The 26,035-nt window shown below is 39.3% G+C and overlaps 1 protein-coding gene across 2 annotated transcripts in view; it reads right to left on the reverse strand.

The window, feature by feature from the left end:
• Positions 1 to 25,745, reverse strand: part of LOC115580894 (myocyte-specific enhancer factor 2A-like) — a 44,201-nt gene extending 18,456 nt beyond the window's left edge. Inside the window, exons 1-4 of one of the 2 annotated variants that reach the window (XM_030415626.1) lie at positions 25,627 to 25,745; positions 18,777 to 18,892; positions 3,181 to 3,589; positions 2,452 to 2,639 (exon numbers count right to left, since the gene is read on the reverse strand). In XM_030415626.1, the coding sequence (XP_030271486.1) occupies positions 2,452 to 2,505 (54 nt within the window). In that variant the 5' untranslated portion in view covers positions 2,506 to 2,639; positions 3,181 to 3,589; positions 18,777 to 18,892; positions 25,627 to 25,745. The remainder of the gene's footprint in view (positions 1 to 2,451; positions 2,640 to 3,180; positions 3,590 to 18,776; positions 18,893 to 25,626) is intronic. The other variant, XM_030415625.1, reaches the window with a different exon arrangement.
• Between the last annotated feature and the right edge of the window lie 290 nt (positions 25,746 to 26,035).

The raw sequence follows: 26,035 nt of genomic DNA on the forward strand, positions 1-26,035 counted from the left end.
ACAGGGACTAGATTTGCTCCAGTAAACAAATTCTTTATTAGCTATTTACAGACAGGTGGAGGCAGAACACAGTCAGTTGCGACCTAAGTCGATACATATATTCCATCCACAGTTTACTGACAAAAAGCAGTTTTCTCAGTTTTCATTTTCTCTCAAAGGTAATGAGTTGGGGTTTTGCCAAAAGTTGCAAGTCACTGAGGGTAAGTCTAAATTATCCAATTCACATGGATAAGGGGTGTGGAAGTGCAGGAATCTCCTTATCAGACTGACAGGCTATTTAAGCAAGCATGTGTGCATTTCAGAGAGATATTTAATCTGTTCTGTATGGAGAAAAAAAACACTGCTCTCCCATACTTTACTACTCCTCTTGCTCTTACTTACATCTTATTACTTTCCATAGCACATCCTCACCATCACTGGGAATTCACTGGTCACAGAATTATCACCTCAATCTGCTGTAACTTCTGCCGTAACCTTACCAGAAATGATGCTTCCTTCAATGTGGGCATCACTCGAAGTCAGTTTACTGACATATGGAGATTGAAAACCATAACCATCTTGAGTCAAAGCGAGTCAGTCGTTAGTTGCTCTCCACTTCCAGCCACACTTGGAGGCTCTTACCCAGGGAACTGAAGGGAGTACCATAATATGCATGATAGCACTGTTGCTTTTAAATAATGAATACCACAGAAAGCCAGATAGAGACAGGCATGCGCTGTTAACAAGTGACTTAGTCTCCTATTTAGCCATAAAAATATATCATTTCATAATTTAATCTTAAAATTTCCCCAATTGGAAAGATATAATGTCATATTTTATCTGCAGTGCTGTTTAATTTGTTTTTAAAATGTCTGAAAAGCAAAGTATCCTCAGCCAAGATGTTTGAGTTCCTGCAACCTCACATGTTCCAGTTAGGGAGCACAAACTGCATCAGATGGCCAACCAAGTTCATGTTCAACCAAGCTGAACATCTGAACTAATGCCAGAAACATTCTGAGCAGTAGTAGCCACTGAATAAATGTTGCATCTCATTACAGTAACTAGATTAGATGATAGTGGTAAAGTGGACGCCACAGTTCTCACTGTGATTCCAAGGGCAGTTTACGGTTTTGTTTTGTTTTTTATTTTTTAGAGTGACCTTAAATGATTTTTACAATTATATTCATTATTTCTGAAGCAGGACTTGCAAATACATTTCTATGATTTCTGTTCTTTTAGATATTTAACTGCTGGTGCATCTTTCTATGACTCCAGTGTCATTACCATCATTACCAGTGTATTCTGCATAGTGCAATAGAGTGAATGATTGAAAAAAAGAGCAAAACCGGCCAAAAAACTTGACAGATAAAATGAGAATACAAACCAGCTTCCCAAAATAGTACAAGAACCTAAATATACAACAGGCTCCAGTGATGCAAACCCGACAGCTAAAGCAGTGTCTATCTAAAAATGCTCTGGCCAAGACAACCAAACATCAAATATAAACATCATCCCAGATATTTATTTTCCAGCCACATCCCTATTTCCAGAGCTTGCGCCTTCCGTCCAGACAGACTGGTATTTGTTGTGCTGTTGGGGGTGATATATATAGAGGAGACAGACAGAGAGGGATTCCAGTGGGCAGCAGTGTGGCTGCGCAAGGAGACGGTGAGGAGAGAAGGCCACTGTGTGTCCCTAACACTGACCCACCCTGCTAATGACAGGGTGCCGTCCGGACCTAGCTAACCCCAAATTACTGCCCTCGCCACCAGCTGTGACCACTGCACTCTCAAAAGTAAAATGACTAAGAGGAATCTTTCAGAGTTCTTTGGATTGAAACCATAGAGGATCCACTGAAGGCTCCTTGAGGGATTCCTTCGTAAAGTGTTCATGAACCTTTCAATACCTGCATAATATTTGGTCTTTCTGTAGGAAAATGTTTAAGGTTTTCAACTTCAACTTGATCTTTTAGATCACAATGAAACCCTACTTGTTAGAGTAGGCTGTTGGTAGTATGCAGGAGCCAAGCATCAACATAACAGATATCATGAAAACCAAACACAACAACCCAAAAAAAAAAAAAAGAAAAACACCTCCAGATGTTATTTAGCATGGCAGTGATAAACAACATGCTCTTCTATGGATTTATATTATGACATTGAACACTGAGGAAATATTCAATATTGTAGTGTCAGGGAGAAGTAACTACACAGTACAGAAGTTTATGTGCACAGGACGTCTTTTAACCAAAGGATTTTGTGCAGAAAACAAGACAGAATTCTTCTATAAATATTTACTCCTTATCCCAAGATCACCTTATTCTGACACTTTTTACAGTACCAACATCAACGAAATGGGTATCGAGTCAACAATACTGGATGAGTTACAATGCTGTACTCTAAGGGGCTTTAATATCAATACAACAAAATCGCTGAGATGTAAAATTAGATGACAGAAGAAGAAGACACCAACCTGACGGTTCCGCTCGTCTACAATTCGGGTGATCTGGATCTTCTTCCTCCCCATTGCCAAAACAACTTCCTCTGACAGCCAAAGAAGAATTTCAGCGGGTTCCAGGTAGTTCAGTGTTCAAAAGTCAGTCCTTAATACATGGCGCCACTGTCAGCTCTGTTACTCCAGTATCAGTTTGGCATGATTTGCTGAAAAAGAGACAGATAATGTTTCAACTTAATCCAAATGTTATTCAGCCATTTCAAGTATGAACAGCAAAACAAACAATCTATATTCAGCAAAGGCATTCAAAACTTGCACAAACAGTGCAGTGTCATACAGTGCACCAAGACAGAAGGTTATATCAAGAAATCCAAGTCAGAACTTGTTGAATGATACATCTATCAATGGAGTTTTCTGGAGACATTTTTGAACCATTTTTTGAAATGATGACGAAACTTTCTGTGCTCCCAACTGTAACACAATTTTCTTTGTCACTTGTCAAAATCTCGGGGATCCTGCCATGAGTCTTCAAGCTTTCTTTTCTAGTGTCCTCCTCAGTTTAGTATTAACATTCAGCTGCACTGTAATCTTTGTCACTGCCAATTCCAATCCACTGCCTTTTTGCACCTTACTGCACAGACCTTCACCAGGAGTGCATACAGTGCTCCAAGGTTCACTGACCAACCAGCAATGAGGACTCGAGATCACACTAACTGAGAAAGACAGAGAGAATTAAAGCATATCTACCTCACTGCACACATCCAAACTATCTTCGACCGCAACGCTACTCCGTGTGCACCAACATCCAGCCCGTAGTCTTGAGAGTCTTCAGTGAACTTGCCTTTGCTCTCCCACTTTCTCCTCTGCCCACCTGCCTAGCTTTGTCCCTCCCCTCCTCAGCCTCAGTGTTTCTGAGCCCTGCCTTCCTTCAGAGCTCCTTAGCTCTCTCCTAATCTCATCTGATCTGGGAGGAGGCAGAGAGTGAGGCGAAGCCAGGCTTTATCCTAACCCTCTATGGATTACTGCAGCATGTGGATCCCAGAACTGAGCCACCATAACCCCCACTGTAGACCCAGTTCACAGGGTTGGGGCACGGACAAGTGCATTTGTCATGCACCAGTGAAAATGTATTGGTGATTATTTGTTCCAACGACCTCTGCAATTAAGGAAAGATAATATTAGTCACCTAAATGACCCAGACAACAGATAAACGAAGGACAAATAAATTAAACAGAAAAGGCTTTGTTGATTTAAAATGCTTTAAAAACATTTCTAAAGTCTTTTAACAGTATTGTGGAGGTTCCAATTTAAAAAAACACTGTCACCCTTCGATTGCATAATTGGGTTTTTGCCATCCTGAACATTTGAGTTAAGTAAAGATAATTGCACATTGATTTGCAAGACACTGCACGCTGTCCTCTAACCTATCCCCAGTCAGTTCAGATTACACACTGTAAAAGACAAAGAATATTTGTATATTTGGGATTTAAACATCACAAGGATTTGTCTGTTTTACAATCTATATGATCTGATGGCAAGACAATAATACTTTCAATAGAGAAAAAGAATCATTTCTACCAATCTCCTAAGCAGCTTTTTTTCACGAGAAAAGGGGCAACAAACGTTTCTTTCAGCATGTGTTCTTAAGTTGATAATTCAGTTTAATTGCTATGTTAGATTGCTAGGTTTGGGTCAGCTAAATCCCAGAGGCAGTGTTAAGTCACTTTATAGTGGTCTGATCTAGGTAGATCTTAGACCCAAGTGCTTGAAAGCGGAAGGATCTTTGTAGCACTTTAGCAGCATTATTCATAGGGCCAATATTGTCTGCGACAACTTCCACGAATCTCACAATCGATTTGATCACTGCGCGCTGCTACCAGCCTTAAACTTATTGCTAGCTAGCTCTCACGTTAGCTCTCTCGCGTCGCTGTGGTCGTTGGTCCGAGCACGTAAAACACTGCCAAACAACTGAAAAAAGTGTTGGATTCATGCGCGGCTGTCAGCTGGCAGCAGCGTGCGGTGATACGAATCGAGAGAAAATAGCACCAAGCGATTATGAGGTCTGACTTTTTTGTGATGCATATGTATCACTCTTTTGAAAACATTTGTTTTGAGAAGAAAAAGGCTTTATTTTCATGACCCCAGAGAACTTGCCGGACTACTTTCGTCAGCACCAAAACCGGGCAAGAACTCGGCGCACAGGACACTGTCGGGGGTAGGTCAGTGTTGATGCACGACACTGCTGACGGGGATGCCATAACTATTCATATCAAAAAACACGAACTATCCCTTTAAGGGTTAAAAATTAGTATAAGATAAATGTTGTTTCCAGGCGTAAGATTTGCCCTGATACATGGTTGTAGTTCTGATTAAGGATCATTGTCACTGAAAATATATTTAGTGTCCTGTGAGTGTTGTTATGTTGGTAAGAGAGAGAATCTAAAATACACAATAAACACTGCTTATAATTTTCTCCCTTTGTGACAATAAATCTTTGTCTCAGGCTGCCAAGTCTGTGGAGCAACAACCAAGCCTGTTCTACATTTCATGTGTTTAACAGACAAGATGTCCTGATCAATATAGATGTAATATGTTACTGTGGGAGAAACTCTATCTGGCAGATGTAAAAATCAATACAACCACCAGGATGAGCCAACAAGCTGCAGCAACCAGAACTCACACAAACATGTACAGGGGTAAGCTAGACATTGTCATTTAATTGCATTACTCTTACCTAATCTACTACAATGAGCAGCACAGCTCAAAAACATTTTTCTGATAATTTAGCACAGAATCCACTTGACTCTTAGTTTATTTTTGAAAAGTTACCCTCTGGCAATCAAATGGATTCGTAGCATGCAGAATAAAACTACTGGTCATACAGTTTCACACTGAATTCAAGATCCTGAATCACAACCTACGTGTGAGTACCATACTGCATGAATCTGTACGATTCCCACATGAATTTCCTTTGATCAGAATGAGGTGTATGTTCATGGTATCTTTGCTCTTCAGTTTGTAAAATAGTAACACTTTTGAATAATAATATTAATTCTTCATTTATTTTCTGGATATTTAGCATTTTGTAATATAAATTATTTACATCTTTTAATAATTTCCAATGGCCTGAAAAATTGCCACTTTTCTAATCTATACTTGCTTTGACCTTCTCAACACCTCTCTTTAACTTCGAATCCCCCTTCCCCTCCAAGGATGTATCTTTAACAAGAAGTGCTAAGCCCCCCGAGCAAACCTCCTCACTGCCAAATGCTCTTCTTTTTATCTCACATATAAAATCCAATTCCTGTGGATCAAAGCGTGACCATGCTTTGTGAGGCTGTGAAACATACTTTTCCAAGGTTGGATTGCACAGGATTTTATATCCATTATGCTGATACATTAGCAGAATGTCACTTACCATTGTTTAGTTATAAGTTGCCTAGGGTTTTCCATCTATCATTTTCCAACAATAAAAGTATACTGAATGCTGTACAGTTTTATGCAGCAAAACAAAAAATATTTTCTTCTGTTTGCTGAAACCGGAATTCAGATTGCCACTATACAACAGCTGTCAACAAATTCACTTTTCCTCCTCTCTACAATTTGTAAAGTTACTATGCACAGCAAGCTATTCCTGGCACGAATGGAAGGCACGACAGGCTTAAAAAAAAATGGTGACATTTTGGACAAAACATGTTTTTTTTAAGCTTTCTTGCTGAGAGTTCGATTCGATCATACCACTTGCATACTTTTACTGTATGCATCTGTAATCTCAAATGTAAAATAGAGCTATGATGGCCAGGTTAGTTAAGATTATCATAAAGGCTGGAAACAAAAGGGGAACCAGCTAGCCCAGCTCTGACCAAAGGTAATAACATCAATTGTCATTTTCATTTTACACTACATATATTAAACCAATGAGATATAACATGTAAAATAGTGATCTTAAGATGCACTTGTAGGCCGATTTGTTTGTGAGGCTAAACTAAGCTAACCATTTGCTACTCTTGGCAAGAAAGCAATAGATCATATTCACGTGGCAGCCATTTTCGGCTGACAATAACACTCAGAGTGGGAAGCCCAAGTGCTGACATAAAGGTGTGCTGCTGTGTTCCAGGTTGCAAGTCGCGTAAAGGGTTTCAGATTGATCAGCAAGAAAAAAGATTATGGATAATAAAAATCTGGAGGGAGATCAGGCCAGTTTTCAAGGTAAAATAACAAATACGATAACCCATTAGATGACATTAGCATTCCACAGTTTCTTAGCTAACATCTGGATAGTTCTTAGGAAATGTGAAGTGTACTGAGTGGGAGTTTCAAACAGGCTTTTGCTGAATAATGCTATGGTTCCCTAAAAGAAATCCTTCAATAATTGAAGATTAAACCAGCAATGAACAACATCCCAGTCAATCAAAAACATTTTGGAATTACTAGGACATTCAACAACTCTCAAAATCTCTGCTAGCTCTGTCATTAAAAGTGTAAATACAGATCTAAGATTAACAAATATGAGCAACTTTAATGGTTACCAGTGGTCTTCATTGTGTTCTTGTCAACACAAATATGGTGGGAAGTTTTTGAAGCTTGGACAAGTTATCAGACCCTGACTTAAAATCACCACATGATCAAGCAGAACAAAAATGTAATCATTACCACAGAATAGATATCCATATCCATATTTTGAGTTCAAAACAAGTTCACTGTATGAAGGTGAATGTAACTGCACCAACGCTACTGCTTTGTGGTAGCATTTTTACGTCACCCACAAGGACTCGTTTACGGCACCAGCTCGGGAGTAAACAGAGGCAAAGCGGCATGGCGAAGACAGAGGAGAGCGCAATGGAAGACAAAAATAACATTACTAGTAATGTTACATCGGATGCGGATACAGAAGCAGAACCCCAAGAAGCCGAGCCGAAAAGGGGGAACCGGAATTCCATCGTTTGGCTTTGGTTTGGGTTTAAAAAGTCAGACACCAACCAGACAACATGAATCTGCAAAACATGCCACCAACAAGTTGTTACAAGCGACTCCAACACATCTAAATGTTTCTATTATGCAGTCCTGCAAAAAGTCACGATTAAAAGGAGAAAGTGCCATTCATTTGCCTTTCATTCACATGGTTATCAAAAATAGTGCTGAGATGTGATTGATTTGAATATATGTATATATATTAGGGCCGGGACTTTAACGCGTTAATTACGATTAATTAATTACACAAAAAATAACGCGTTAACAAAATTAACGCATTTTAATCGCACTAATTTTTGCACTGCGGAACGTTTCTCACTGGATGAGTTTCAGGGGTACCGATTATACTGGAGCACCAACTAACGTTCATGCATAGTGTTCATGCAGTGTTGGGCAGTAACGTGGCTACAAGTAACGCCGCGTTACTAGTTTAACTACATTTCTCAGTAGCGTGGTGGTAGCGTCGCTACTTTCTGAATGAAATAGCTTTTCAGTAGCTTTGCTCTTTTATTGACCAAGTAGCGCGGTAGCATCCACACAAGCTACATTTTTATGAACACCTCTGAAGTTCAGCGCAGCGGAGCTTTCTGTTGCGGTCTGAAATGAAAGGATAAGTCGGTGATGCCACCGCCACACATGGCCGTGTATGTGGAGCCAACAGAAGCACTGCCATATGACAGTGACACCACAGACTAATCCTTGCCTACAACGTGTCTGCCGGACAGACAGGTTAGCTTGAGTGAGTTACGTTACTTGATGGAAAGATGGCAGAGGGTGAGGAGGACGGAGACGAGTTGATCCCGAGGGATGCAAAAGACAAACTTGAATAATAAACAAATACAGTAACAGAGAAACATTACTCTGAATTATTACTTTTGTAATTTTTAACCAGCACAGGGTACAGCAAAAATGTAATTTCTACAAAACCAAAGTATGGTGATTAGTCGAAATGATTAGCTTAAAATGTATGTAGATATAGCTGCTACTACAGAGTGGGCTTAATAAAAATTCCACTGTTGAAACTGCCAGTTATATGAGACACTGGTTGATGGATAGAGTACTTATTAATCTCAAAGGGAAATTAAAGTGTTACAGCCACTTGACATAAATCAAAATCCAAAAACAATGAGGTAGGTAAAAGAAACAAATACAATTAAAGGCTGAATTATATACAATAATTAAATAGACTAACTCAAATATCAAATATAAATTATAAAGCTGAAACTAGAAGACTAGAGAACCTTAACGAAAACTACAACTATAAACTGAAAAAAAACAAAAAACAATGTTTTGTTGCTTAAGCTTCTGTATTCAGTCATTATTCAATGGTATACTAAAATCCATGTGAAAAAAATTGCTTCTCAATGTTCTCAGGTCAAATATTTATATGCGATTAATTTCGATTAATTAATTACAAAGCCTCTGATTAATTCGATAAATTTTTTTGATCGAGTCCCGGCCCTAATATATATATATATATATATATATATATATATATACACATATATATATATATATATATATATATACATATATATATATACACACACACACACATACAAAAGAAAAAATACTATATCGGGATATAAAATTAGCTATATCAAGGTATAAAAAATGTTCCATTTCGCACAGCACTACCACAGAATGATGACAGCATACTGGACATAACACAGAGTAAAACTCCTCCACACTGGTAACATCCTGATAGCTATGATAAACTACTTCCTGTTTCATGACCTGTCAGACAACGAGGGAAATAAAATGAATTCCCCCTCCCAAACACCTCCTCCCACATCTTTCTCATTAAGTGCAGAGTGCAAACTGTAGAATAAGCTTTTGCTTCTACACAACACAAACAAGCAACTGACACGTGTGTAGTATTTAAAAGAAATGTTCAACATCTTGAGAGGATCATTACAGTTCCATCATATCACTATACATCATTTTAATTAAATTTATATTAAATTTAATTCTACTTAAAAGCACTTACTTTTCTATTCCATCACAATAACATTCAATAGGCAAACCAGCCTCACAGATTATGCACTTAAAAGGGCAGGCAAATTAAAGATGAACAGAGACACTGACCGTGTGGTCCTTTTTCATGTCAACACCACACAAAATAGATTCATTATTTATTTTAATTTTTACAGTGACAGTGGAGGACACTGGAACACAGTGGTAACTGTGCCTAAATAGGCATATTAATGATGCAGTTTAACAGAATTAGACAATTACAATTATAAACCAAAGAAATGGTTTAATTGAACTCAAGTGACCTGCTATAACCTAGCCTGAACTCCTGCATAGACTTTAACTGAGTGCTGCTGCTTAAGCGTAATCAAATGCATCAAGAGAGATGCCTGCAGAGGCGATTGTCATTAGGCGTTGCATCTTTGCCTCGGGAAGTCAACTCCTTGTTTTAATTTTACCCTTAACCTGTGCTCTGCTGCTACGGCGGAGTCCGGTACTACCAGCGCCACAGTCAGAGTTTTAAAGTCCTGTAAGCACTCGCTTCATTGGGAGGAAATCCCACAGCATGCACTCAATGACCTCCAATCTCTTCAACGTATTGCCAGCGCCCAGATTTGAGGGGGTGGGGCTAGGTGCTAATGCAGGTGGTGTTCATGTGGTTAATGACAGTGGTGCAGGTGAATTACTACGTTAAAGTGTTATAATCTGTCAAATTTCAGATCTTTCCATCATTGTTAGAAAATCAGTCAATGATGGAAAATATTCAGTTAAAGCAGCCTCTGCATCTATCCCCCAAATGTGTGTAAACATTTTATCATTTGGCATCCAGTTTGCCAGAGAACATGGCAGGGCGCCTCCAACACTGGCCGTTGACCCTAAAAAACCCACAAAAGGGGTCAACTTTAATGTGAATAGCAAACAAAGGTTCTAACATCATCATGAGCATTAATTAACACACCGTCCTTTAATGTCTTCTTTTGTAATGAATAAACAAATTTGGAGCCGCAGAAGGTTAATCATGCTGGGTCTTAACAGCACCAGGTTGTTTTCAGTACAAAGCAGCACAGAGTAATTGGCAACCCTTTCATCCCTCCTCCTCATTAAAGACCATGGGTTCATCTCTAATTGTGTTGACCTCACTATGACCTCTGCTACAGTCACTCCAACAGTGAATCAATGATGCTTCCAGCTGATGCTACCCAGCATGCACCACTAGGTAACACCCTAATCTTCTGCAACCAGTAGAATAAAGTAACCACTGTCTCCATTATGTGGAAGAGTGAACATAATTTTGGTTGGGCCATTTTTAGAGATTCATGGCCATTTGTTGGAGGATGAAAGAGTTTCTGTTTCATCACTGTTTGCAGAAGTGTTAAGGACTGATGACACAGATCACATTCCTTATTCATGCCTTTGCCATCCCTGCAGCTTTGCCTACCTCCATGCTTTTCCTCTCCCCCTTTTTAGCTCAATCTTGTCCTTCTTCCTCCAGCAGCTTATTTGCATCATATCCATCAGGAGGGAGGGAGAGAGGTTCTCTTGCTCTTGCTCAAAGGCATAACTAGGCGGACTGATAGAAGATTCATCCCCCCGCCGGCAAGCCTGGACATTCTTTGAAGTTCTCATAAATGGAGTTTTTATAAAGTTTCTTGGGGGAACTCATACATGGTAAACAGTCAGGCTTCGTGGTGGACCTGCTCCCTGAGGGAGGTGAAGTGAGATCAGCAGGCTTGTTTACTGGCTGAAGTGTTTAACACTTCCCTGTTTATAGTAGCATTCAATGAGTCGAGCCTCCCCACATGCCCAGATGTGAATAGGAGTTTTCTTTGATGTTGGGAAAACGAATGACAATTTATGTAAAAACATAACAGACTTGCAGCTACTTAAAAGAATGAACGATGAAATTTGCATTTTCTTATGCAAATGTTGCCAGGCACAATACACAGTCCTGAATAAGCAGTGGTTAACTCTCACGTTAAGACCAGCAACAACAGCTGCGAATGATTCTCCTTGTAAATGTGCCCAATGAGAAAACCTGAGCGCCAGTAAAGTCAATCGTAAAATGTTCCACTTTGCCCTTTTCTGTGGTTTACTGAGGCAGGAACATGCCTTTCCCTAGCAAGACAGGAGCAAGGAAACCAAGTGCTGCTACTGTTGTCTGCTGCCAAGCACGGCAGCAGCACAGGCAGTGATTAATTCATCACCCACAGTGAGACAGGCTAGCCACTGGTATCATGCAGCCTGAATATCGACGCTTGCCTTCGCTGCTTGGCAGGTCACTGAGCTAATGAGTTTTTGCCTGAAATGTAATAATTAAACTCTTCTCCCTCCACCAGCAGCCCAGCCATTTAATGCCAGGCTGAAGGCCAGGCAGATTAGCTAGCATAAACTGTCATCTGCCACACCACCCGACTCCCAATGTCATTTAGCTGCAAGCTGAGATGCTGTGTTACTGTGTCAAGTATGAGTTACTAAAGGAGGGTATAAAAAAGTATGCAAGTGTGTATATACATATATAAGTTATGGCATGATAACAAGACATTACAATAATGATTTATCAATGATGATAATCAATGAGTGAATTTCCCACTCAACAAGCCCATAGCTTCAGGGCTGTGTTCACTCACTCTCTATTCTTCAGCATGCCGCACTGTTACTCACAATCTCCCAGCCTAGTAAAAACTCCAAGACAGCAGTCTGCTCATTTAATTACCGTCCCACTGTGATGTCATTTCATTATTGTGTTTCTTTTATGAAAGTGGCAGAGGGATAAGATTTTCCTGTCTCAACACAGAGACACTGATGTCATGCCTGCAACACAGATTGAAACACAAGCTGCCTGTAAAATATGACTACGCCTCCATACTCACGGTTCCTTTCATAAAATACATTAATTGGCCTTCAGCTGAATACTAACACGTGCGTTTTTATATTCTCTGCTATGTTCACGTTTCCCTGCAAGCTATCAGATGTGATACTGAGGTTAGGTAATCTTAGACTGAGGTGCAGTGGAATTATCTTGGCTAAATATCTAATTTCCAAATTGTAATCATGCAGCATACAGTATAATATGTATAACAAAAGAGATTTCATGTCAGGATCACCAAACACACTCATATATGTAGAATGAACTCTACCAGGTTTCAAGCCCATTTAGAATTTGGCTTTCAAGTAACCCTGACCAAGAAACTGATACCAACCAATCTTACTGATCCAGAGACTAAACAGCATATTTATTTGCAAAGATAAACTTAAGAAATAAGATATGAATATTATTCCAGAATCAATCAGTGACCAACATAATTTTATCAACCAATAAAAATACAATGGAAAATGAAGAAACACTCAGTTTTGACACACAAAAGACACAATGTTCCCCTATGAGCGGGAACAACAGAGCGAGATTAATCAAATTTGTTATATATGTCTATTGTACTTGCATTTCCCTTAGTGTTCTGAAAAACCTTGATGAGTAAATCTTGGCAGTATGAACTTCCAAAGTGAGAGATGCTGTTTCTGCAGCCCCTAGTTCCAAACATAAATGTCCTTTATTTATTCCGTCCATATTTTGTGACTCGCAGTTGGAGCACTCCTACAGCGTTCTGAAGCAGCAGTGCAAAAACATTAACAGCTGGGAAAATGTCTTGTTTTTTTGGTAAAAAACAAAAGGTAAAATATCCTCTTTACATAAAAAAGAGATGTTGAGAACTTAAGTACAACTCACACTCAAGAAAAATCCAATTACATGGCTTCAAGTTATTGTATGTAATTTCCTGATTTTCTTTGAATTGCCACAAGGGGGAACCGGCATCTTTTCAGTAATTGTATCCCCCCCCAAAATAAGTTAAATTGGATGTATGGGAGATACTGTGGATATCAATATGAAAATCAGAAGATGAGGTGCTCAACTGCAGAACCTGCCAGAGAACGATGTCTGCCCTGTGGACCAACACCTCGGCATTATTTTGGGAGTTGCAACTATTTTGCCAAGGATAATCATGACATGATATTTTAATATCGTCCTATGCCTAGCTGTTACATTAACCAGAAGAGTTGTGCCTCTATGATGAATAATACTGAAATTATGGATAAAAGACAACTTAAAACAGAAATACAGAATTGGGAAAACATTAACTTAAAGGGATATTCCAGTGTAAATTTAATCCATGGTCTAACACACCGTGAAACTGTGTTAGACTCCCTCTCGAGAGATCAAGTTCGCAGACCGCTAATTTACAGAGTTTTATCAACCTCAGAAACGACCACACGACAACAATACACTGCAGTAAATGGATCAAAATATAAACCGCCACCAAAAAGCCACAAATAATGCTCAGAACAGCACCAAACTTCAGCAACAGTACAAATAGGGTCTCGGCATCTAACCTCCGCTAGCTTAGCTGGATTTCTACTGAAAAGCTGACTAAATTTATTAAAAATATACTACTGTATGAAGACATGATGAAGTCAAAATATTTTTGATGTACTTTACTGTATTGTACGGTACAGTATTGAGGAAATATGTTTGTCATCTCAATTAATTTAAGGTAATTTCTATTTAATTTGTGTACATTTTAGTCATTTACATTAAAAACACACTGTTTTTGGTAGTACAATAAGAGTAAATCGGGATCCCCAAAAATTTAAATGGAAAAAACGGAATTCCCAAAAATTAAAACGGAAAAAAACGGAATTAGGGAAAAAATAAAACAGAATTTGGGAAAAAATAAAACGGATTTTATAGGGCCCTATATGTGTCTTACCTGCCAGTTTATAACAGTTATTATCAAGAGCAGACAGGGGAAAGAACGGAATTGAGCATTTCTAACCGCACTCAGTAATCGTCGTGTCGGGACTTCCCCGACCCGGAAGCTGATGGAGGAGAGCTGAAATCTGTTTTTAGCTTCACAATAGAAATCCAGCTAAGCTAGCGGAGGTTAGATGGCCCGGACTATGTGCTGAGACCCGATTTGTACTGTTGCTGAAGTTTGGTGCTGTTCTGAGCATTATTTGTGGCTTTTTGGTGGCGGTTTATATTTGGATCCATTTACTGCAGTGTATTGTTGTCGTGCGGTCGTTTCTGAGGTTGATAAAACTCCGTAAATTAGCGGTCTGCTAACTCGATCTCTCGAGACGGAGTCTAACACAGTTTCACGGTGATTTAGACCATGGATTAAATTTACACCGGAATATCCCTTTAAGCAGAGATTCCTCCCACTGCATAACTATATCACTGGGGTAAAAAAAAATCTTGTTTGTTTATTGTTTCAAAATGAAACAGATCTATTCAGCTTGAGTTCTACTTCTCATTTTCTACCCCAGTCATGTGTGGAACCCTACAATGTCTCTTTGCCCCACCCCCCAGGGGGTCCAAGCCCCACAGTTCAGAGAAACACTGCTCTGCTGGACTCCAAGGGAACAGTAGTTTGGAACATCCATCTTGAGAAAAAACCTGTCTTGACAACAACGCTGAGGCTCAGGGTGATGGAAACTATAATATCAACAGAGTCAGAAAGTAAAGCACTCTCCAAACACACACTATAGTCATAAAAACACCACATACACAATATACAGTATACACTGTTGCTCTGCACAGCTCTATGCTCACTGCAGATGAGTTTGCAGATCCACATGCATTCATCACTGAGAAGTATCTCTAGCCTCTAGTCTAATCTTTTGATCTACTGAATTATGTTATAATGAATTCTTTAACATTTATGTTTGTTCCTGCTCTCATTGAAATTCTGTGCTTTCAGCAAAGTAATATCATCCTTTTAATGTTGTGAAGAGATGGTAAGTAGATCTGAGGCCTCTATCCTGAGGGTCCTTCATGCAATCTCGTATTCCTCCCACCCCTAACCCACCCTACACACACACGCACACGCTCCAACACTACCAGCTCTCTCTAAGATTACTGGGTAAACAGTGAACTCTTTTCAAGTCAGTGTTCGGGACAAATAGAGTTCAGTTGGAGCCATCATGCAAATCTTTTCACTTGCCTTCATCCTGTATCTCACAACACTGGTGTATACACAAGTGTCAAAAATGGCTCCTTTCCAAGTGGCATTTCCTGTATGTTTGCCACTAAAGCATTTTAGGTGGTGTGTGAGTAGATTATAGAGACAAGTAACTGACACAGTCTTCAAAGCAAACATTTCAAATGGTTGAACATTCATATGCTGTGGAGCTACTTCTGACATTTGAGTTTGATACTCAAGATAACCATGTCTCCTGATCAACAAAGGAGTATGAAATGAGTGCTTACATTGTGTAAACCAGAGCACACTCCTGTTAAGTTGGGCAGAAAGACTGACGTGCAAGTTAGTGCTCAGAACATACTGTGCATGCAGACGAACAGTGTTGGGCTGCTGGAACAGTATGATACATTTCTAGCGACATGATTTCCAAAACCGCCACTGTTTACTCATTTAATCGATTACTTATGGTCTTAAACTAAGGCTGGGCAATATATCAATACCATATTGTTTTTACATGAGACTATACAGTATACAGTCTTAGATGCTGGATATTGTTATACCACGATTTGGCATAAGTATTGTTTTTTCCTGGTTTTAGAGCAAACCTCTCGCCAAAATGCAACGTAGGTTTTTTTTGTGAATGAGTCAAACCTTTGTGTAAAAGCATAATTACAACAAAGAGGCACTTATACTATATACACTTATAGACACTATCATCAAAATCGCTATTTTTAAGAGAGTTTTTGGACAACTCATGTTAGCAGATGTTTCCTCCGCTCGCTGCCGTCCTGGCAGGCAAGAAGTATCGATCTCCTAATGCAATGTAAGTTGGACGAGAGGTCGACCGCTCCTAAAGCTTAGTTCCACATAAATGCACGGATAATTCGTTGTTTTGTCGTTAGCGAAAAAACTGTATTGACCTTTGAAAAGTAACTTGAGATACATCGCGTGGATAGTTGTTGCTGGAAGACAGTAGCGGTACACCTTAACTTTCCTCAAAGTTACGTTGCATTCGGAGATCGATACTTCTCGGCTGCCATGACTACTGGGAGTGGAACAAGCTACTGCTAAAGTGAGTTGTTAAAAAAACTTTCTTTTTAGTAAAGTCTGTGTACATAAACAATGTTTTCAATGCTCATGTTCATGTGTGATACCACAAGCAAAGTTTCTTGTTGTGTCGAGCCTTCTTACTGTTTTAAAAATAGCAATTTTGATGCTGGCATAAAAGTGCCCGTAGCACTCCCATTGAAAATGAGCTTGCCCAAAAACAAAACTAAGGTAAATCTTAAAAGTGCCTCTTTCATCGCAATTATGCTTTTACGCGAAGGTTTGACTCATATACATTCACATAAAAAGCCTAGGTTGCTTTTTGGCGCGAGTTTTGCTTTAAAGGCTGCATTATTGTAAAGTGATGTAATTTTCTGAACTTACCAAGCTTTTACCTATTCATTATATCCACATTAATGATGATTTGTCAAAGATCTCAAGTACCAAGTTATCCCTAGAATATTGTTGCAACATCCATATTGAGATACTTGATCAAAACTATTGTGATATATATATGATTCTGTAGCCCTGTCTTAACATTTATGAAGTGCTTTTCAGAACCTTCTATAATGTTATGATGCAACAATGTTTATCATGTATCTCAATATCGCCAAAGATATTGGATTATATTTTAAGACAACAAGACATGTTCAACCATCTAACCTCATTATAATGTAAACTTCCTTTCCATTTCTTTCAGAATGTGTGAGCAGCTGGTACAACTCGTATCTCCTGCAAACTGACTCGAGACTATTCTGTGGAGGACTTATAAAGCTAAAATATGTGCACAACTGTGTGCATTTTGCTGAATTTCTGGCATGAAAAAATATTACAGCTGGGATCAGCTATGCCACCTGGGACTGGGGTGTATAATTGCTGAAAGCTGCGTGTGAGATCACACTGGGTGCTTCTGTGGGAAATTTAACATCAGCCTGAATCACAGGGCTACAGCGAGGCAAGCTGACTTCAAATTGTAGTCACAGAATTGGTTCCACTTATTATTACTGACATAAGGAATTCTTACTGACTTAGAGCAATGCTCAAATTTTCAATAAACAAATAATCTGAGTCCCATCAAATCAATTTAATAGAACAACAACCAAAGAAAACTAACAAAGCAATCAAGCAATCAAGCAAATCAAGCACAACTCTTTCAGACGTGTTTCTCTAGACGACAACTAGTGTGAAAATAACACTACCGCACTTGAGATATGTGAAGTTGTACAAAATCGTTATAATGTCAAAATTGAGCATATGAAGCCAGTAGTTAGATTCAGCCAGAACTACTTTTAGGCTAATATTATATGTGAGGAAATTTGAGGTGTCCTACTACCTGATCATGGGGATGCTGCAGTAGTTCTAAATATAAGATCGTTAAACAGACATTTTCATTTTTCCTTAATCTAAGTTTTCAGTAGTTTTTTAAGTTTAACAGATTCTTGAACACAACCTTTGGAGGTTGCTGATATAACCTAGCACTCAACTCAGCAAGGAGTGATAGGGTCCCCATGTACAGCCAGCATTAATGAGGTGCTGGCACCATTTAGAACAGTGTCAGGACTCTGAGCAGACCCAAACCACTCTCTGGTCTGGACCCTGTCTCTGCAAATCAACACTGAGTTTAATTAAGCCAAGCCACGCTGCCATTGACCCAACATTACTGTTGAAGTTGGCAGGGCCAAGGGAAACCTATTTACTGAGAGCAACAAAGCCAGTTTTATATGTCTGCAGGAAAGTAGATTGCAAGGCTAATATTTGGAAATTGTTTTATTTGATTTCTGTATTTATTGAGTGTAATTTCTGAGCTCCTCTGCGGCATTTTTAGCATCAAATGTGCGGGTGTGTGGCCCAGCGGTCAGACGGCAGGCAGCCAGAGGTTTGGCTGGCTGGGAAGGACCAGCTCAGGCCTGATTACTAGGGGGACCCCCCAACACAGGAAGAGCTCTAAAGTCCAATAGATTAGGAGCCTTTCCATAAACCACAGGGAAAGGAGAGGAGAGGAGAGGAGAGGAGACTCCTAAACACAGTAAACATGATTTCATTTTTACTTGTATTTAAAGATACACATAACACTCATTTTATATTTCCCCTGACCCATCAGCACTGTCTGCAAGTAATTTGAATCTGGAGATTCATGGTTGCAAATGCATTAATACTGAACAAAAAATCTAAGGTTTTATACCACTTAACCCAAATGAATGGCTTTAATTATCAGTCACAGTTGTCCCAAGGAAATGATACGGCCTAAGTATAGCCAGAGAAGGAGGACCCATAAATAAGGCTGTTTTGACAATGAAACCTGCATTAGAGTTATCAAGAGCTGTTGCAACAAATCTATGAAAGAAAAAAATAAGAAGAGCTATCAGATATTACCTGAAAGTGCTGGTGTGTCTTCTGGCAGGAGGAACTCACTTCAACTTCAAACTTGGAGGATGGATACAGCTGAGATGATATTATAGGCAGCAATTTCTTTCCGAAGCTCTTAGATTCTGAAAGAAAACAAAAAAAATCCTAGTACCTTAATTTCATACTTTTTGTTTTACAGTAGAATAGAAAATTGGGGCTGGTGAAATTTGAAATTCAAATTGTGGCTCCAACTGTCATGTTTGTTTTCCATTTTTACTCTTGAACCATGTCAAAATCAAGTAAAATACAATGAATACAAGGTGTTCCTGATGTGAAAGTTGTTTTCAAAGCCCCATTTCACCCCCATCTCACTGACATGCCACTTTCTTTGTGACTGTGATTTTATTGGCCTGCCTATAATAGTGTAACGGGATATATGTGACATGAAATTATAAAAATGATCCACTTTGTAAGATTTAGAGTTTTTACAGTGTTGGCGCCAAAGTGGGAAGGTAAATGCTCCAGTTCTCTTATCTTGGAGATACATCAGTAGTAATTTAACTCTTAAGAGTACTTCTTCTCCCATTGAGAACACACTGCTTTTCTCTTAAAATTAGTAACATGACATGTAAGTGTGCACTCAAATGTTTGTGTGAAGACAATCTGTGATGACTATTACTATGTAATGAAACCATCAGTGAAAATACAAGAATCACATTTCCAAAACAGGTCTGATGTCTGTAAAATCACATCAAATAGAAGAGGATTTTCCATGTGGCTCATAAAAACTTTAGCAAGAAGATTTAAGTGCCATATACCAAACTAAAATGAGCTTGTGCTGTTCCATAATCACATCAGTCTTGATGTTAGCATCAGCACAGACAGGTCACAAGCACACAACAAGCCTCCACAGCAACAACAGTCAGCTAAAGCTCTCATCTTCTTTGCTGTGTGAGATACAGCATGTCACTGGTTCAGCCTGGCATCGCCACAGCTAATCACAGCGGATAAGAAATGCATTAGTCCACACAGGAGCAGGCTGCATTAGCTTGGGCCAAAGCAGGCCACGTAATTGACTAGAAAAACTAAGTCAGTCAGTCAGTCAGTCAGTCACAGAGGACTTGAAATAGCCTCTCAATGAAACACACACACACATACACAGTGCAGCCTCTATTTCTTCAGCGTGTGGTGCAAAGAGAGAAGCCTGTCCCTCAGAAGTGTTGCTATTTCTATTTACCACAAGGCCCCACATATTCTATCATTAGGGAACCTAGGAGGGGAAGGGAAATACCACTGGGGAACACATGGACTCCATACAGACATACTAAGAAACCTAACTGACAGGCTGGACTGCCATGTTACTGGTAACAGGTTCTATTTCCACAATATCTACTCGTTAATCATAAAAAAGTACCACAAAAGTTATATTATTCTAACTTTTTTTTTTACCTTCTTGATTTACAATCAATCTACGATCATCATATTTACAGTTATGAATACCCAGGATTTGTTGAACCTTTCATAGGAAAATACCAGTGTTAAATTACAGTGTTTTTTGGCGTGTTGTTAGACTGGCTCGGTCAAGACTGGCACAGTTACTTTAGGTGAACCCGTCTCCTGCCTTAATAGTTCACAATGCAAATCATATCTGTTTAAACCACAGCCACTACACAGGAGGTGATGTATTTTCTACCGCTTTATTTAGATGCATAACGCATGAAATGTATGCGGTACGTCTTTATTACCTTGCATGTATTTTAACTTTGGCAATGGTGAATACTATACGCTAAGATGGCACAATCACATCACTTGTACCAGATGTAAAGAAGAAGCAAACATCTGAGGCAATCAAAAAACAAAAAGAGGGAGATAAGGGACTCGCCTTTTCATGGTGGAAAAAATGAAAATGTAAGCACAAAAAAACAACCAACATGACATCAACTGACAATAATTACTTCTAATACTGAGGTAATATGCTAAAAAAAACTCTCAGCCCTCTCAGTAACAACTAGAGGTTGACAGACTAATACATTGGCGCCAATTGGAACTTTTACAAACAACTGCTGTTGGCTGAACTTTGCTCTGATAGTTGCCGATGGCTGCACAGCGTCCACCGACCACACAGAGGAGTTCACCATTTTTCATGGAGGATATGCTGAGTCAATCATCATGATTTGAGGGCGATTTCTCCTAAAAATATATAAATCTTTTTAATTGTTAAATCTTTGCCAGACCTCTCTCATCTGACCCGATTTCAGTTTATCTAGTCTCGAATATATAATGTAACCCCAGCACCTTGTCCACAATAGGGACAGGGCACTGATGGCAGCCAGGCAGGCAGGCAGGAACACAAACTATTCTGTCAATGTTATGTTACTTCATACTGTTCTTGTGGCGAACTCTCTTCCAAATATTTCAGCCATAACTATCCATCCATTCATGAAATTAAATCACACACTTTACGATCCTCCTTACCCCGGGAATATGCATTAGTGAGATAATAAGAGTGGCATTTAATAATGTAACAGGACACGCAACAGAAGTAATCCTGGCCAGTTCAGCCACAGAACAGCACACTGTCCATTGTAAGTGGAACAGATTCCAACAATGTAATCCATTAAAATCACACATTTCCTTAAATTCAAACAGACAGCTCCTGCTATCTTTTCAACTAAAATTAAAGACTGTGTACTGCACATCTCTACAGTTACTCTGTTTTACTAATGTTACAAAGCCTGAGTTTCACTGTAACTTATCAGTGAGAGGATAGGAGGGACTAGGGGAGTGAGAGTGGGTCCTAATGTTCATTTCAACAGTTCTAATAAAGTTAATGTCCAAGATTATTCAATGTTGTCAGTGATACAGTGAAAAGAAATAAAAACATTTAAAATACCAATCAAGATAACTATGTTGTACCTGTTAAGATTTCACCAATAAAGTCGGCTATCGGTTTTCTCCTTCTCCAAACTATCGTATTTGTATCAGCCTTTAAAAATCTACTATTGGGCATCCTCTATTAACTAAAATGCCATATAACAGAACCAACCCAGTCACAAAATGGTATCAAATCTATACTCTATGCAATCACATTTCTCAAGCAAAAAAAAAAGTGCATTTGATTAAATAGGCATGGTTCTAAGAAAAGTTTCCATCCAGATTACATTACAACTCAGTGAAGTTTATTTGTCATTCTCATGAAACAATATCAAACAGCCAACCTTTGTAGCGTATGATTTTGTGAGCTTTGGAGGGCGGCCTGTTCCATCTTGACGGATGGACTACTACGTCTATTAATGCATGCTTCAAATATTTTCCACTATTTCACCACATGCTCACATTCATGTAAATGGTTTGTGCTTGTAAAGTTATACAGAGATGACCAATGGTTGGATCCCTTTGCCTCACATCCTTCTGTGAATAGGCTGTCCTAACAATCAAGGGAAGATGGAAGTTATGTTCCTTGAAATTTAAACATTATGAAACATACCTTAATCAGATTTACCAGGTTTTGGAGTAATCTGAACAATATGTGTATGTACCCATCATGTCCGAGATTGTGCAATGAGCAATTCTCAGTGAAATGCACAATAATATACAGTATGTCATGTACCTTAAAGAATTTACAGTGCATGGCACAGAAAGTTAATCTGATCAAGCCAATGTGACTTGGCAACCATTAAAGTTTAATGCATATTCAAACCTAACAACACAATTAATCCAGGACTACTAAATTATCTAGATAGTTATAAAGTCATCTACTGTATCAGAGGACAGAAGGCTGAGAGAACATTAGCTTGTAGGCCATTAAGTCTTTAGTGGAACCAAGTCCTCCAGCAATATTATCTACCACTCAGCAAAATAAATGCTAATATGTGCTGAAACTTATTTGTGACATCTCCAAACAAATGAAAAGATAGTATTAGTTTATAAACAAGGGATTGAAATGTCTTTGGCCACTTGGGGGCATGGCCCATTCATCAGAAATTAATACCGGTATCGAGCATTGCTGCAACTCACAGATATGTGATATATTCACAGATAGGTTTAGGTTTTTCTTATGGTCTGGATAGGTTTAGGCACAAAAACCACTTGGTGGTGTTTTGTCTTAAAATGTTTTGGTTACCACAAACAAGGCTTGAGATGTCCTGAGGTCTCGTCAATCACAGCCAGGTTATCCACACTCGAAATTGTTGAAATGCAGTAAAACCACAGTCACTGGGGTGGCAGCCTTCCCACCTATAACTCCTCAACCATCCCCTCCAGGTCCCATCATGACCCTAGGTCATAAACATGAGAACTTGATATGGTATGTTTTGTACAAATGTTGATGTTGATGCTCGTGTCAGCATGCTAACATGCTCAGACTGTTGCTAAATTCATAATCACAAGATGGCAGAGAAACTTGAATATGTTATTCAATTAAATTAAGAAGGTCTTAAGCAATAAAATGCTTATCTTCAGGTTGTTTCTTTTATTTGGGGGTCATGGTAGAATAGGTTTACATACTTGAATTTTCAAAAACACAATATTTTTTAAATGGTACATTGCTGCAGCATTCCTTTACACACTATGTCTCGAACTCTCTATTTTAGCTACAGAGTGAGACATCTTGCCTCTGTTCAATCTTTGGTGAGAGTATCATATTATCCTACTAAATGGACAGGATGTAGCCAATCAGAGTCAGTGGGGTTGGTAATGCTGAGCAAGGTAGTGTGATCTAAAATAATGCTGCTATGGCAGTAGCAACATAATTTACGGAAGTAAAGGTCCGACTACAACAATGCTAAATAACACAATAAACGAGAGGCAAAAACCCTGACAGCATAATATGACCTCTTTAAGTAAATAATCTAAAGCCAAAACATTTAACATACAGTAAGTTTTCCACGAGTCCAATGAGTGAACCCTGGATGTGTTGCTGGCTCACAAGAGAAACCAATTATCCCTAAGCTATTGAAATAATAATTTAGCTAAACTCTAAAGGAAGAGAATCATCAACACACTACACTGTGCTGCAAACAAAAAGAATATTTATCCTCCAGACTTGACAGTGTCCAGATATCTAAGACTGCTAAGAGATAACTGCCTGGAGATGGGAGACCTCTTTCATGCATATGCTCCCTGTGGTCTAAGCAGTCTGACAGGGTGACAGTGTAACCATGACCTGATTACCTGTCCCCTGAAGCCTGTAATCACTAAAGCTAGCAGACAGGCACTGTCAGTCCGCTGACAGGGAGGATAATTGAAGGTGATGCTACATGCTGCTAGCCCCGCTAATGAAATATGAAAACAAAGAGCAGGGACAAAACAGCAGGGCACCAAAAAGGTCTGAGCTCCAGAGCAGCTAAGTTTTTGTCTATTGACCTGACACATCACACGATGGTCTGACGAATTATGATCTGTGAATTAAATTCCCTTACAAGCATACACAATAGCTTTTTAAACAATGGGGGTTTTCCATAGACATTCCCACTAAGTCTGAGATTTTTCATTTTACTCATGTTCATCAAAGACAAAACGGTGCTGTAATATTAGTTTAGTGATCAAATGCAGTGTCCTTCTGCTGGCTGCACAGTTACAGCATAGGCTATTAAAAAAAACATTAATCCTGCATCAGTGATGTCACCCATAACCTTCTGAAGGCACTTCTTTCAGAGTGGATTTGGGTTTATCAGCTAACAACGACAGCCCGAGATACTTGTCAGTCAACAGCAAACAACAGCCCCCCCAAAAAATATCTCTCAAACATGACTGTTTGAATTCAATTGTATGAGACCAACCCCATGGGGGAAAAAAGTTTGAGAACATCTTCCATGTCTGAACTAAGACCTGTGAGGCTGGGAGGGAGCATTCTTCAAGAAGCCATGCCAACTTAGACCATCTTCATGCTGCCTTTAAATACAGCTCTGTGAAAGAAGAAGATGCTCTGTGGGCCATCAAGTTATTGAATCATACTGGAGGTTAAGATTCAGACATGATGAAACTACTTTTGGCTTGAGTCACAAAGTGTATTGGAACCTCTGTTCAATCACTCCTCAGTTCCTGCCCCCAATGCTAAACGCTTAACTCAATGAGTTAGCTCGACAGGCCTTATAAACAAACATTTGTAATTAGGCCACAGGTGATTGAGTTGGTGTTTTCAAAGTTACAGCAGTAACTTAGATAGGCCCAGTTCACATAGGCCTAACTCTGTGTTCGCCTGTTAGGCATACAATAAGTTTTGGTGGACCAACAGCTAGTGTAAGACAGTTACCTAAATGTGTAATTATTTAATGCTATACGTGATCACTGTACTATGACATTACTGCAAGGACTTTCATTATGACTGAGCTGCTCAACTGTAATGCACTTTTCGATAAGACCGTGTTTTTTTTAGCTGGTTCCCTCTTGGAGTATATCATGGAAATAACTTGCTACACTTTGTTGTTTTTGAGCCAGAAAGTTACATTACATTCAGAAAGACTAGATGTTGTTGAAATATCCCAAGGAGAAAACGCTACAAACTAGCTAGCTTAACACAGCTTAAAACAGCTAACTAGTTAAACAGCGCTGCAGACTCAAAGTTTATCAAGCTCCCTATTAAAGCGCTTCGACTTATCACAACATGTACAGTAAACGTACTGTACTCACATGTATGCTACTAAGCCTCGAAATCATACCAAAAACAAACCATTGGGCGGTGTAACATCCAGCTGTACAGGGAGTTTGCTGTCATGATTCTGGGTTGTTTGGGAAAGTAACGGACCAGCGTGAAGACTACAGCAACACTATGAAGCGCTACGTGTGTGGCTCCGCTCCCTCTCAGCCTCACAGCAGAGAAGATAAACAGTAAACACACTTTCTCACACATTCAGACGGATGACTTGGCTCTACTTACCCTTCAGCCCTCCAGGTGCTTCAATAAACACGGGTAGTTTTCAGTCAAAGAGTCTCCAGCAGACACTCACGGACGGACTGACTCTCTCTCTCGGCCGTTGTGTTTGACAAACTGACAAACTCCGAGCGGCGCGAGCTTTAGCTCCTCCCACCACAGTGTCTGCGCGCGCGTGTGTTTGGTTGGTCGCTCGAGCAGTGTGCGTGTGATGACAGGCGTGCATGCAGGTGTGTTTACATGTGTTATAGTGTAGTAAGAGATGTATGCCCGTTTTTACAGTTATTGACTAAATATAGCTGCTTGTATGTTTTAAATGTGTTTAATCATTTTAAATAATTAATGGTAAACCTAGAATGTGTTGATAACAGACTTTGGATACAGCACAGTGTGTCAGCACAAACACAAGCCCAGT

The sequence above is a fragment of the Sparus aurata genome, chromosome 4 (genome assembly GCF_900880675.1).
Source record: "Sparus aurata chromosome 4, fSpaAur1.1, whole genome shotgun sequence".
NCBI lineage: Eukaryota > Metazoa > Chordata > Actinopteri > Spariformes > Sparidae > Sparus > Sparus aurata.